This window comes from Manacus candei, unplaced genomic scaffold (assembly GCF_025592945.1).
Source record: "Manacus candei isolate 608988 ecotype Guabito, Panama unplaced genomic scaffold, ASM2559294v1 h1tg000057l, whole genome shotgun sequence".
NCBI classification, from domain to species: domain Eukaryota; kingdom Metazoa; phylum Chordata; class Aves; order Passeriformes; family Pipridae; genus Manacus; species Manacus candei.
In genome coordinates, this window is record NW_026138105.1 from 4,214,907 (window position 1) to 4,227,832 (window position 12,926).

The 12,926-nt window shown below is 44.6% G+C and overlaps 1 protein-coding gene across 1 annotated transcript in view; it reads left to right on the forward strand.

Moving 5' to 3' along the window:
* The window catches only part of PTPRT (protein tyrosine phosphatase receptor type T), a 457,975-nt gene that overhangs the window by 357,735 nt on the left and 87,314 nt on the right, over window positions 1–12,926 (forward strand). Inside the window, exons 12-13 of the mRNA XM_051802833.1 lie at window positions 1,910–2,183; window positions 10,862–10,898. Coding sequence (XP_051658793.1) covers window positions 1,910–2,183; window positions 10,862–10,898 — 311 coding nt within the window. The remainder of the gene's footprint in view (window positions 1–1,909; window positions 2,184–10,861; window positions 10,899–12,926) is intronic.

Genomic DNA, 12,926 nt, shown 5'->3' on the forward strand with positions numbered 1-12,926 from the left:
GAACATGCACTGTTAGTAAACAATGTCCAAACCAGCAAGCCAGGAGTTGCTAGTTGGTAAAGCTGAGGAGAGGGTTTGTGTTAAACAGGCTTTTGTTTACAACTCCCACTGCACCCTCAGTGATAATACTTAAAGTGTTGCTTGGAAAACTGCTTATTTATTTTAAAATAAATATCAGAGAAGGTCGAAAATACTTTATTAAAGGCTCTGATGAACTGTAGGATGCGGAAAGTTTTCCAAAGTGCTGACAGGACATCATTAAGCCTGCAGTCCATGCAGCTGCTGCTCCTGCTACGTCAGTAAATGCCAAGAGCAGCCATGTAAGGGCAGTTCAGTACTGAGTAATTCATAAATCGGTTGTACTTGTGCACATTAGTTGCTTTTGTGTCTAGCAGTGGGAGCCAAATGGTTTCCAAGAGCTTCCCTGAGCTCCTGGCTGGCGGCAGAGCCTGTGCCAGATCCCTGCAGGCACCAGGAGCTGGTGAGTCAAAAGCAAAGCTGGGGGTTGTTCCACTCCTGCTCGTTGGAGGTGCCAGGACTTTGCTTCCCACAGGAGCACTGATGAGCTATTGCTATGCTAGAAATTTTCCAGACCAGTCTTCCTGCAACAACGAGCCTGAGAATGATCCACTGTGGGCTGTTCCCAATCTTTTAATCGATCTCCCCTGTCTGAGTGAACAAAGGCCCAGCCTGACACAGACAGGTGAGGGCAGCACATCTGAATAGCCTGACACAAAGTAAAATGACTGCAGCCCTATCTCTCTTTGTCAAATGGGTAAGTGGTGTTAAACAGGCAGTAAACCTGCCTGGGCTGTGGCAGCATTGAACTCCAGGGCTTTGTGAGCTGCCTGAGGAGGAAAAAAAAATTAAAAAAATAAAAGCAGATGCATTTGAATGCCTTGCAGGCTTTTTGAGCCTGAAATAGTAAGCTAGAAATAACAAGATTGCTATTATATATCATAATGGCCAAAAGCCTAGCAGGAATCGAAAAGGATTAACATTTCAGAGAGTTGGAATGAATATGAAGAGTTGTTGTTGTTTCTTAAAACAAAAGTGGATTGAGAGAGCTATAAAGCCACTTCCTCAGTGTATAAACCAGCCTTCTGGGGGTAAAGGGTAGGAGGAGACTTGCCATTTGGGAAGGGAACTGTATATCCCAGGATATCCCAAAAATAGATCATAGAATAGTTTGGGTTGGAAGGGACCTTAAAGACCATCTCATTTTAACCCCCTGCCATGGGCAGGGACACCTTCCACTAGCCCAGGTTGCTCCAAGCCCCATCCAGTCTGGCCTGGAACACTTCCAGGGATGGGGCAGCTTCTCTGGGCACCTGTGCCAGGGCCTCCCCACCCAGATGTGGGGGAGGGCCCATATGTGGACATGGAGATATGAGGGAGGGCTAAAAAGGGGGATGTTCTTAGAAGATGTGAGAGTGTTTTTGATCTGAACTGGTTCTCACACCCTGAAAGTGTTTCCAAAGGGATCTGACACCATGAATGCTCTCCTTTACTTCAGTCACCCAAGCAAACAGTTCATAGTTCAGCTTGGTGGCTGAAGGAGAAAGTATCTGCTTTCCAGTACTCAGCACACTAAAAACTCATTCCAGACTGGATATTTTATAAGTTACTCCTTTTCCTAATGAGTGGCATGACTGAAATCCACTCTGACTTTCACCAGAGTGTATCTTGATTAATTCTACTGAACCAGCAGAGCACGTGGGCAGCACTTTGCCCACACAGTGACTTCCAGTGGGCACTGTTGCTGGAGTGCCAAGAGAGTTGTGTTTGCTGAGATGCCTTAGCTGTGTGTTTCTTACTTGGCTTTACTCTTTTTCCTTTTATTGTTGGAAACATTCTCAATATTTAAGGCTCTTGGGGCTCTAATCTCACCCTCCTCTCTCCCCTCTAGTGTTTATCAGCTTGTTGTCAAGGAGGAGAAGCTGCAGAAAGCGAGGAGAGCTGCAGACATCATCGAGTGCTTCTCTGTCCCAGTGAGCTACAAGAATGCCTCCAGCCTGGACTCCCCACACTACTTTGCAGCTGAGCTGAAGCCCATCAACCTTCCTGTCACACAGCCCTTCACCGTGGGCGACAACAAGACCTACAATGGCTACTGGAACGCTCCACTTTCTCCCCTGAAAAGCTACAGCATATACTTCCAGGCACTTAGCAAGGCCAATGGAGTAAGTGCAGAGAAAACTGAGCTGGGTTTGTACATGTGACCACCTCTGTCTGTCCTGCTCATCATTCTCCTTCCTTCTCGATTGGATGCCAATTTAACTTTTCCTTCTTACTACCTTCTTACAGAAATCTGATGAAAATCAAGCAGGCCATTACTTGTCCTTCACTCAGTACCCTCTCTGATGCTTAGATCCAGTGAGAAATCTGCTGAGGAACCTGACTCTGTAAAAATTGCCACGTGATTTACTAAATGAGTTGCTTAGAATTTGGATCCTATTTTTATCTTTCCATAAGCACGAATGTCAGAGTAGGGGCCATTGTGCTTTTAAAAGACATAACTGCAATATTTTGATAGTCTCCAGTTCACAGTGCTTGTGATTTCGGAGGAGATGTTATGAATTTGTTACCTTTTAGCTTGCACCTATGATATGAATCATAATGCAACTTGTGGTTGGGAGTTTCAGCTCCATTGACTCGTAGTGCAGTGGGGACCATGTCCGTGTCTGTCTGACTCCTCCTGAATACCCTGGGCTATATTTCTGCCTATATTTACCCTGTGATACTTGGTTTAAAATGGAGACTGCCCAGGAAATGTCTGTCCTACTCTCAGACTCAAATGACATGCTCACAATGCCACAACAGATCACATTTCCACCACAGGAAGAGGAGAGGCTTCTTTTTGCTCTTCCAGTCAAGGATAGGAACCCTCTAAACCTTCCAACCCTCCTGTTTCAGGTCAGTTCAGCTACCAGTGTACAGGCCAGATGCAGCCTAAGCAGTCATCCACCTTCCTCCCCTTTGATCCCTGAATTGTTTTTCATCATCACATAACACGATACAATTTGCCACTCTGGCCTCGGGAAAAGGCTTGGAGCATTATCATGGCATCATCAATTTGGGTGGCAGAGTGTGTTATTAGCATGTTTTCCAATGCTTTCAGGAGCCTTACTTTAGCACAGATAAATTCTCTAAGACACCACCTCTGAAAGAGCAACATTAGAAAAACAGTCAAAGGTGAATAGGGCAGGCTTTGGTCTCCACTTGGGGCAGTGTCTTTGACACCCAAAACACAGAGGACTGTGCATGGATGACAGCTGGCAGTGCCAGGGAGTGTTCACAGCACATCTTTGTGCTTCACTACCTTCCTTTATCACCATTCTCCTGCACAGCTTCAGCTGTGTGCCTGACAGATACAAAATCTCTTCAGCACTCTGCTGATTTTCACCTTGGTTTCCTTTGTAGTCAATACAAGTTTCCTTCCAGCACTCCTCAATTAATTCAGTTTTGGATTTGCCTTTCTAAAGGAAATGGTGAAATATGTGTATGTGTCTGTTCCTGATTAGTTCCCCCATGTGTGATAGTTAATTGCCAGTGAATGGATCCCCAGGGAAGAAGAAACTTTTATTTGCTTAAGTACAATGTAATATTCCATACATGGTTGTATGAATGGAAACGTGGGCTTCCCTTGGCATTCTGGATTAAGGCAGCACTAATGGGGGGTTCCTGCATCTCTGTAGCTGGCAGGTTGCAGCCCACCCTACATATCAGGTGCTAAAGACTCCAAAAAGGATGATAATAGGAACAGGACTCTAAAGGGCTTTTTAAGCATAAGTTAATCAAAAGAGTCTTTATGCAACAACACACAGTTTGTGACAGGATAAGAGGTATCCTGCCAAACACAGTAAATTCCTATTTGAGAAAGGCAATTTCCTCCTCTATTAATAATTTATATTTCTACAGTATGTGCTTATATATCCTCAAAGTGCAGTGCTATGGCTAAAAGTATAGGGGTATTTGCAAGACTGGAATGTGGATCTTCAGAGGAGCAGCTGTGATCCTTTTTGTTTCTTGGTATAATCATGAAACCCCACATTTCAGACATTAGGGTCAATTTGCATCCAGACTTTTGCAGCTGTAAATAGTAAGTTTTGTTTCACTCCCAGAATTTTTTACCTGTGTCATTTGTGTTTAAGAGTTCTGGGGTTTCACTTACATCTATAACCTGAGCAGGTTATAAGACCAATGGTCTTCAAAAAGTCTCCTGAGAATTATGGCTGCAACGTGGCATTTCCATCCCTGGAAGTGTTCAAGGGAAGGTTGGATGGGGCTTGGAGCTACCTGGTCTCATGGAAGGTGTCCCTGTCTATGGCAGGGGGTTGGAATGAGATGGGATTTAAGGTCCCTTCCAACCCAAACCATTCTGTGATTTTTGATCATGCACATCTGCAAAAAATCTGAAACAACAGCAGTTCAGCACAGTTAAAACAGAGCCTTATGTTCCCTTACAGATGAAAAACTTAGCAGAACGTTGCCACTCCTTTTTTAATTAGGATATTCCATAGTTTCATTAATCACTGACAGTTGTGGAATGATGACATTTCTTTCCACCCCTGGAACCTGCAATGAGAAGCCTTCATGCAGTGAACCAGAACATCTTCCTTTGGAATTGTGGGACTCTGGGGAGAGCTTAGTTTGAAGAAACAGTATGTGTTTGGTCAAAAAGCTTGACTGGGAGAAGGTTAGGAGTGTTACAGGAGTTCTGCATTGTTCCAGCTCCTCTGTACGTCGAGGGCTGTGCTCATTTGGTGTTCCCGTCTGCTCTGCAGCCATTAGCTGGGATTGTTACACTGAAAGGAACGTAATTAACAGCTGGATGCAAAACAAGTGTGGCAAATTGCTGCAGGAGCAGATCACGAGCTTTTCTGCCTCCTCTTGCGCAATGTTTTGCTTGTTTGAGAGTTTGAACGAGGTGGCTGTGGCTGGTGGGGAGTTGGGTGCAGTTTGGTCAACGTGGTGCTGCCTCCAGACAGGGGAACTGAGCAGAACATGTGTGAGACAGAATGGTTGTCAGCTTTGTTAGGCAAACCACTTCCAAACTGCGTGAACTTCCCTCCTAGGGGCTGTTGAAAGCCAGATGCTGAGCTGAAATGTGTCAGAGTTAGAAGTAAAAGCAGGGGGAAAAGAGAAAAGGGCCACAGAAAGTGCAGGCTGTGAAGCTGTGGGGGTGAGAAGCACCTTTAGTTACTGCTCAGTTGTTAGGAGTGAGCACAAGGGGTGGCACAAGGCTGGGCTCTGCTCTGGCAGGATCCCCACACACGCTGGGTGCCATCCAGGTAGTTATCTGCTGTGTGCTGGTTGTCCTGGTGCCACAGACAGCTGTCTGACAGAGCACGAAGGTTTCCTCCTCTGAAAAGCCTCCCTGAGCTCAGCCCCTTCAAAACACCAGCCCTGCCAGTGTTTATCCCTCTGAAAGGTGAGGCCAGGTTGGCAACACTGTGTTACTCCTTATCCTTTCTTATCCTTATACTGCCATAATAATCCAAGTGAGACCTTGCAGGTTTTACTGTCCCCAGGTTCTTTATCTGGGTCACTGCAGGTGACAGTCTCTGGCTACTGATCCAGCAACACGCTCAGATGGGGAGAATTTTTGGCTGCTGTGTGAAGCCTGCCTGAATTTTTGAGCGACTCAGAAACCAGAGCTCCCTAAAAATCCTTCCTGGAGTTGCATTTCAGCTCCCTGGGTTAAAATGGAATCTGTGACAGCCCAGTTGCAATCAATAACTCTTGGCTGTTTCTCCTGTGACTGGGAGATGAGCAGGAGCCTGTGGAACACAGCTGGGATGGTGTGGGAGGTGCTGCCAGCTGCTGCTCCAGCCTGGTGGTCCAACAGGTGACTGATGTTTCAGCCCAGAACTGTGAAACGTAGCACTGCAGGAATCAATGAGAATATTATTTTTTGAGGGAATGATGGACTCCACAGAGATCCTGATTGATTTTTTGCCTCTCTAATGACTTGTACTACATGCACAGCCGGGCGGCTCATTATTATCAGGGGACTTCAGGCTGGATTTCTGGATGCTGACAGGTCTACTCACAGTACACAACATTCTTCTTCTGGGACATTTTGGAGGTGTGGATAGAGCTGCCAGCAGAGAGGTGGCATTTATCCCTGTGGAGATGGCCAGGGAAAAAACAGGGAGGGACTTCAGTTCAGCACAAGCCCTGCTCTGGAAAATGAAATAGCACCAAGGCTGCCTGCATTGCTTCTGTGAGCTGTTAACCAGCTCTGGGGAGCTCTGTGTTCACTAGATTTTGGGAATACAGTTTGTCCACTTACCTTTACTCCTTTTCAATCTCGTGTTGGAGCTGCTGGGGCAGAAATAAAGCAGCTGTGGAACCACTCTGGTCCCTGTAAGCCCCTGTTTCCACATCTAGTTGACCAGAGTATGTGGACCTGAGTGTTTTCTGGATGTAAATAAAATCCTCCAACCCTACCTCACATTTGAGAAGTTGAGAGGAGTGGGATATTCAAGATCATCTATAGATCATGGAAATAACTTCCTATTGGAAATAATGAAAACCCTAAGCACTTTGTTAAACCTCCCTTCTCCAAATGACAGAGATAATAAAAATAGCTGATAATTGAAAAGGCAGTACTAGATTTTGCTTCGACTCTGGGAGGAACTTGCAGTTTCCTAGAGCTGGCAATAGGAATTACAGGGGAGTCCACTGACCCTGCACAGACTTATGCACATGATTTATTTTGAGGCAGGAAACCACTGGGATTCAATGGGATAAAATAGAAACACACAATCTAGAGCTCCCCGATTTGCTGAGGACCTCAAAACTGATTCTTCAAGATGTCCGTTGGACAAAACCATGGTTTCTATCCTGTGGGAATCATGTTGCCAACAGGGATGGTCCATGTATAGCTCTGAGTTGAAACTAAGGCACTTAAAATGCCTGTGCCCAGTTTGAGCTGCCTGCTGAAACTGTGCCTGTTGTAGGGCAGCCCCAGTGGTGCTTCTGGGGACAGCAGGTCCCACTGGTGCTGGCAGGGGGCTCTTCACTGTTTAACTGCTGTAAAATCATAATAATAGTAAAGGAAAGGGAAAATGGTGGGTGTGAAAACAGATGGATGAAAAGGCTTTGCTGCTTTTATTGTTGTTGGTAGTCTGTAAACAGCAAGCTGTCAGTTTAAAAGAGAAGGGGGAAAAAAAATTCCTGTGCCCTTTTAGGTTGTGAAGACGCAGCTGTCACATAAACATATGTCCTGCTGCCCTCAGAGCCCTTTCCTGCAGAAATTTTTCCCATCCAAACATTGAAGAGACAGAGGCAGAACTTGTCTTGTTACCATCCCTTTCCCTTCAGTGAAATGTGCATTTAGGAACCTCAGTAACTGGTGGACAGCAGCAGTTCCTTTGCTTCTAAAAAGGAAGAAACAAGCTATATTAAAAGAAGGTTTAAAAAAGCCCTGAAAATCCAGGGGGATGCTAAAACAGGCTCATGGTGTGCAGCTTCAAGGCTGTGTTGGCAGAGAGGGCTTGCCCAGCTCCCCAGCACAGCCTGGGTTCTCTCCAGAGGGTTCCCAGGTCATGCTGATGGCAGGTCCAGGTCTTCCCTCCAGGAACAGGCTCAAAAACACAGACTCCAAAACACAGGCCTCATATTGTGTGGACTTAAAAATATAGCCAGGGTTCAGCCTTGAGTGAGGGTAAACCATAACCATCTTTTATTCATGTGGGAGGAAGTTCCAGAAAACAAATTGACACAAGTATGTTCCAGGAAACAAGTGGATGGCCTTATTACACATTAAAGCTTTCTGGATATGGAGCATGTTGGAAAATGAAGGTTGGATCAAGAGCTGTAGGATGTATTCATGAAGTGTTTTCCTATTCCAGGATCTCAGTTAAAATATGCCTGCATTGTTCTATTGCTGTTTGGATATAAAATCTCTGCCTTAACCTGGCAGAGATATAGAGCCAAAGTAGTAGTGCTACTGGCATCTTAATTTAAATTATTCCTGTGACTTCAGCCATAATATGAAGGGGATAAGCTGAATATGCAGGATCTCAGGTCATCTCTAATATTGTTGTAGACTTACAAGGCCTTGTAAAACTTCTGTGATATCATAAAATGGGAATTAAGTATCACAGCATTTGAAAGAATGTTCAGAAGCAACACAGAGACTGAAATTTTTGGGGAAATTGGTTTTGTTTTTCTAAAACTTCTATTATTAGCCCTTTATTTAATTATTTTTCTGGTCATTGCTTTAAGCAGTCTGGATGGATTATTGAGAATTACCTGCATTGTTTATTCTTGTTTTGCTAGTGGCTAAAGAGAAGCATCTTACTTTACTGTGTACAGGAAAGCACCTTGTCTGAAGCAAAAGTAATATTTTTCAGAAAACAAACATGATTGTGGGATGGTGGGTTTGCTGGGTTTATTTGGGGGAAAAAAGTGTATTTATTTATTCTGTTTCCTGGCAGAAAAGTTCATGCAAACTTAAAATTCTCAGCCCCAAGCAAAGAAAAATTGAGTAAATTTAAAGAGGTTTTATTTTTATGAGACACCAAAGAGATGAGCAGTGGAGTGATCACTGAAAGGATTAATGGCAATCAATGGAATAATCAGCCCTAGTCAGGAATGTGGACTAAGTTCAAGTCTTTAACCTTTAGCACCCCAGGAGCTGAGTGCCTGGTGTCTGTGTGGGTTCTTTTATATTTTCCTTCCCAGAAGATGCAATTTGAAATGAAGCCCTGAAATCCAGATGTCTGGTTCCTCCAGCGAGTGCTTGCCCTTGCTTTTGGCAGTGCCAGGTCATGGTCTCCTGAGAGCTGTTCTTGTCTGTGCTGAATGCAGCCAGGGGTGGATGCAGCTGCAAACAGCCCAGCCTGCATCCTGTCATCCCAACTCACCCCCCCAGAGGTGTCCTGCAGGAACTCACACATTCTCAAACATCAGTTCCAGCACCACTAACAAGACCTTGGTTTTTTAGTTTTCTCCACTCTTCTTTTCTCAGCATTGACTAACTTCTCCACCTTTCTGAAGCCAGCAGAAAGCAACAAATACACAAGAAAATTTTCCTCAACAAAACGTGAGCAAGTGCCCACCTACTTGCATGCTGCAAAAATGCTGTCTGGATGTTTTGTATTTTGCTTTTCATCAGTGATTTTCCAGGTCACCTTGTTGTAGACCAGAAGCTACCTCAGGATCTCTCTGCCTTACAGTTCCCAGCATTATGTGTGGAGGGTGTGCTCTGAAAACAGAGCTGTGCTTTTCCTGCTTCACAGATCTCCACTTGCAATAAAGACTTTGAATTTCCAGAATAAATGGCCATTTGAACTGATTGTACAGGAGGCAGAGAGGAATGGGAGCTCTGTGTAAAGCTCTGGTGACTTTGCAGGGACACTGGTTGCGTAGGGAAGTTGATTTTTGAGGGAGAGAGGGCTCAGTGCACCAGAGATGTCTCTGGTTTACTGGGATAACAGTCATTGAGTCCCACTCTGGACTCAGCTGTATGGCTGGGAAAGGATGTTCTTATTAGACAAGAATTGTCCTTGGAGATCCAGGAATTCCTGAAGAGAGTTTGAGGGCAAGATCAAGGGGAGACTTTTTTATTCTGGATATCTTGTTGTTTCTAGACTACATACAGCTTATATCCAGATAGTGTGGCTGGCTGGTATCTTGAGGCATCATAGAAAGGGATCAGAGGGAATTGCTCTTGTGATTCCCACTGTTTCCCAGCATGGATCCTGCAATCCCCTTCCTCTGTGCAATGTAAGTGTGAGGAGAAAGGCACGATGGGGCTGTGTGTGTGTCTGCTCTGGCCAGGGTCAGTCTGTCACAGATGGAACAGATTTTCTCCAAGAGCCAATTCAGACTTTCCCAGGGTTTGTGCAGTTGTTTGAGGATGGAGGGAGGTGCTCAGCAGTGCACTGCTGGGCTGTTGTTTCCAGAGCACACACAGCATCCGTATGAATGCAGCTTTGTTACCCACAGTAATTTATGCAGCCTTCATTACACCTGAGACTTGTACAAGAGCCTGTCCAGGCAGCAAGTGCTCCAAAACCCCTGCAACTGCCAGGTCTTTAACCAAAGCAACACATTCCCATTTGGATGCAAACTGTGTGTTGGACAACAGCAAGCCCTGCCAAGAAGGGCTGTGCAATGAGGAGCTGGGGATACCAGGAAGGATGTGTTTGCAGTGGAGGTGACCTGTTTGAGCTGGTGGTGCAGCCAAACACAACATCACTGTTCCCGTCCAAACTCCTGTTCCTGCGGCCCTGCAGAGTCCAAGGTGGACTGAACACAGAGGGTTGGGTTTTATCCCAGCTCTGCAAGGAAGAGCTGCAGTGGAGAGGGTTGTCAGAGCAGCTCCTTTGGCAGAGGCAGCTGTACAGCAGTGCTGGGCTTCACATCCACGGAGCTGGGATATTCAAATGACTGCCTCGGTGTCTGTTTGCCATGTGTTTGAATAAATACCCAATTTGCGAAATTTGCAGTAATGGTGCATGAAAATTAGATGTACAGTTGCATGTACTTTTGACCCAGAGCTTGTCAGTCTATTACAGAGCAGGCCATTTAACTGGTAGATTCTATTAGCTAATCAGGCAGTTACGTGGGACCCATCACTCACACCCTGAGCGTGGAGAAATGTGTTGTCACTCTCAGCTTCCCAACATTTAGAACACTCTCAGCTGTAGGCAAGTCCAATAGTGTGGAGTGTTTTCTGCAATCAAAACTTGGTGGTTTTTTTTTTTTCAAAGATGAAGCGTAAGAAAAAAATGCATATTTTTTTTTAGTACCTTTTTAAAGGAATGTGTGTTTATTGTAGATGGGCTAATTGCACACCTTGATGTTTTCCTATATGTGTTTTTTTTCTGCTTTTATTTTTCAGGAAACAAAAATCAACTGTGTCCGCCTGGCAACAAAAGGTATGTTGGGTCTCTCTTTCCTGCAAAGCACAATGCCAGTAATGTTAAAACTGCAGTGGTGGCACAACTTGATTACAGTTACTATCCAAAGAACCAGCCTCTTTATTTCTTCTTTTATTTTTTTTTCTTTTAAGGAAGATGACAGAGGCAGAACAACAATTTACAGAATCACTCCACTGTATTTGTGACCTCTGTTACTTTTTTAACCTACAATATCTTTTTCTGTGGTTCCTCCTTTCCCTTGTTCTGTCAGCAGCTTTTCTGTCCTCAGGACTGTTCTTGCTGTTGGCAGAACATCACTGGAAAAGTGACATTAAGTTGCTATTAAATTTGTTCTCTCTGCAACTGTACAAAGCAGATAAGAGGAGATCCCCTATAAGCCTCACCTTGAACACACCAGGGCACAATTCTTACATCACACCATTTTCATGGTATAATTCAACAGACTGGTAGAGTGCATTGCTTATTTTCACTGTGGTTGACTCAGAATAGCCCAAACTGGCCCAAACAGACCAAACTAAGCAAACCCAAGACAAATAGCCCCAGGCTGGTTCACAAGGTGTAGCTCTTGAGGGAGCAACAGTGACAATGTCTGAGTTCCTTCTAGGAGCTCACAGTTGCTTTTAACAACTCCTGTGAAGATTTCAGAATCACCCCAGGGGCCACTTTGCCAGAAAATATGTCAGAAACCAATTTACTTGTAACACAGAGGAATAGCTGGAAAAAGATCTCCCCCAACACATGTTGTAGTCTCAAAACGAGCTGTAAGGAAATGCTGGAGTAATTGCCATGGGCTGTGCTACAAGTAACTCTCCAGTTCCAAAATATAGGGTTGCCAGCTTGTGCTCTTGCTGCCTTGCTGGAATGTCAAACAGCTGCATTGCTGCCTGTGGAGGCTTTTGACAGTTCACCAAAATTGGCAGGCACCCAGAAATCCTTTGAGGCACCATCCCATTTTTTCCATTCCTTTCACTCCTTGTGGCAGAGGTTGATGACTTCAAGGCACTTTCTGCCCATCCCTTCTGCACCTGCACTTGCAGAGGAGTTGGGAGGGCTCAAAGAAGCCCCATCTATCATTTTGTTGGATAGCAGAAAAGGGCTTTTCCCATCTTCCTATGGAGACATGCCAGGCTGTCCCAGAAGGCTGTGCCCTGGGATAGCAGGTGCAGCTGTTTTCCCTGCTGAGACCTGATACACAAACTGGTGGGGCTGTAAGAAGTTGTGTCACCACTGAAACACAAGGAGGATGAGCCATTTCTCCCCTTTCTCCTTCTCATCTGTGGCTCTGGTGCTCCCCATATCCTCTTGTTCCTTTCCTTTTTGAAAGTTCCCTGTAAAATCTTTATTTAATTCATTCTCTGGGTTACAAACATTCTATGTGTCTCAGTCTATGTGTCTCCTTCCTCTCAGTTTTTCCAGCTGGTAGTGATGTGACCATTTCAAATACCTGATTTTGGCTTTCTGGTGGTAGAAAGGGTAAGAGCAGGACTGAGTAAGACAAGAATGGGTGAAATGTGGCTCCTCAAGGTTTTGCAAAAGCATGACTAGAAGCCTCCTCATGAGATCAGAGATACTGGATTAATTAATTTTTGGAAACCTGTAGTTCTTCCTACTTCAGTCATTTATTTTTCTGGAGCTGGTGGAAGAATGGTGTCATGCTGTCAGGAAAGATATTTGCTCTGTGACTATTCAAAGGGAAATAAAAACTTACATAACTTAGAAAATCCCATTCTGGGTTTTTAGTTTGCACTGTCTGATTTGGGTACCTCAGAAAAGTGTCACAAAGGTGTTTGACCTTCCATTGACTTCTGCAAACTGATTTAATTTTCATTAAGCTGTTAGGTCACCAGGAAGAGTCAATAAGCCACCCTCCTTCTGTTGTTTCTGAATGCTGTATCTTTTTTTTAAAATGATCTCTTGCTAATATTAATTTAATAAGAGATACAAAGGAGATGGGTAGAGCCTGAGGATGTCTAGAGCCACTGCTTTTTGGTGATATTATTCTTGAGGATTTTTCTTTGTTGACAT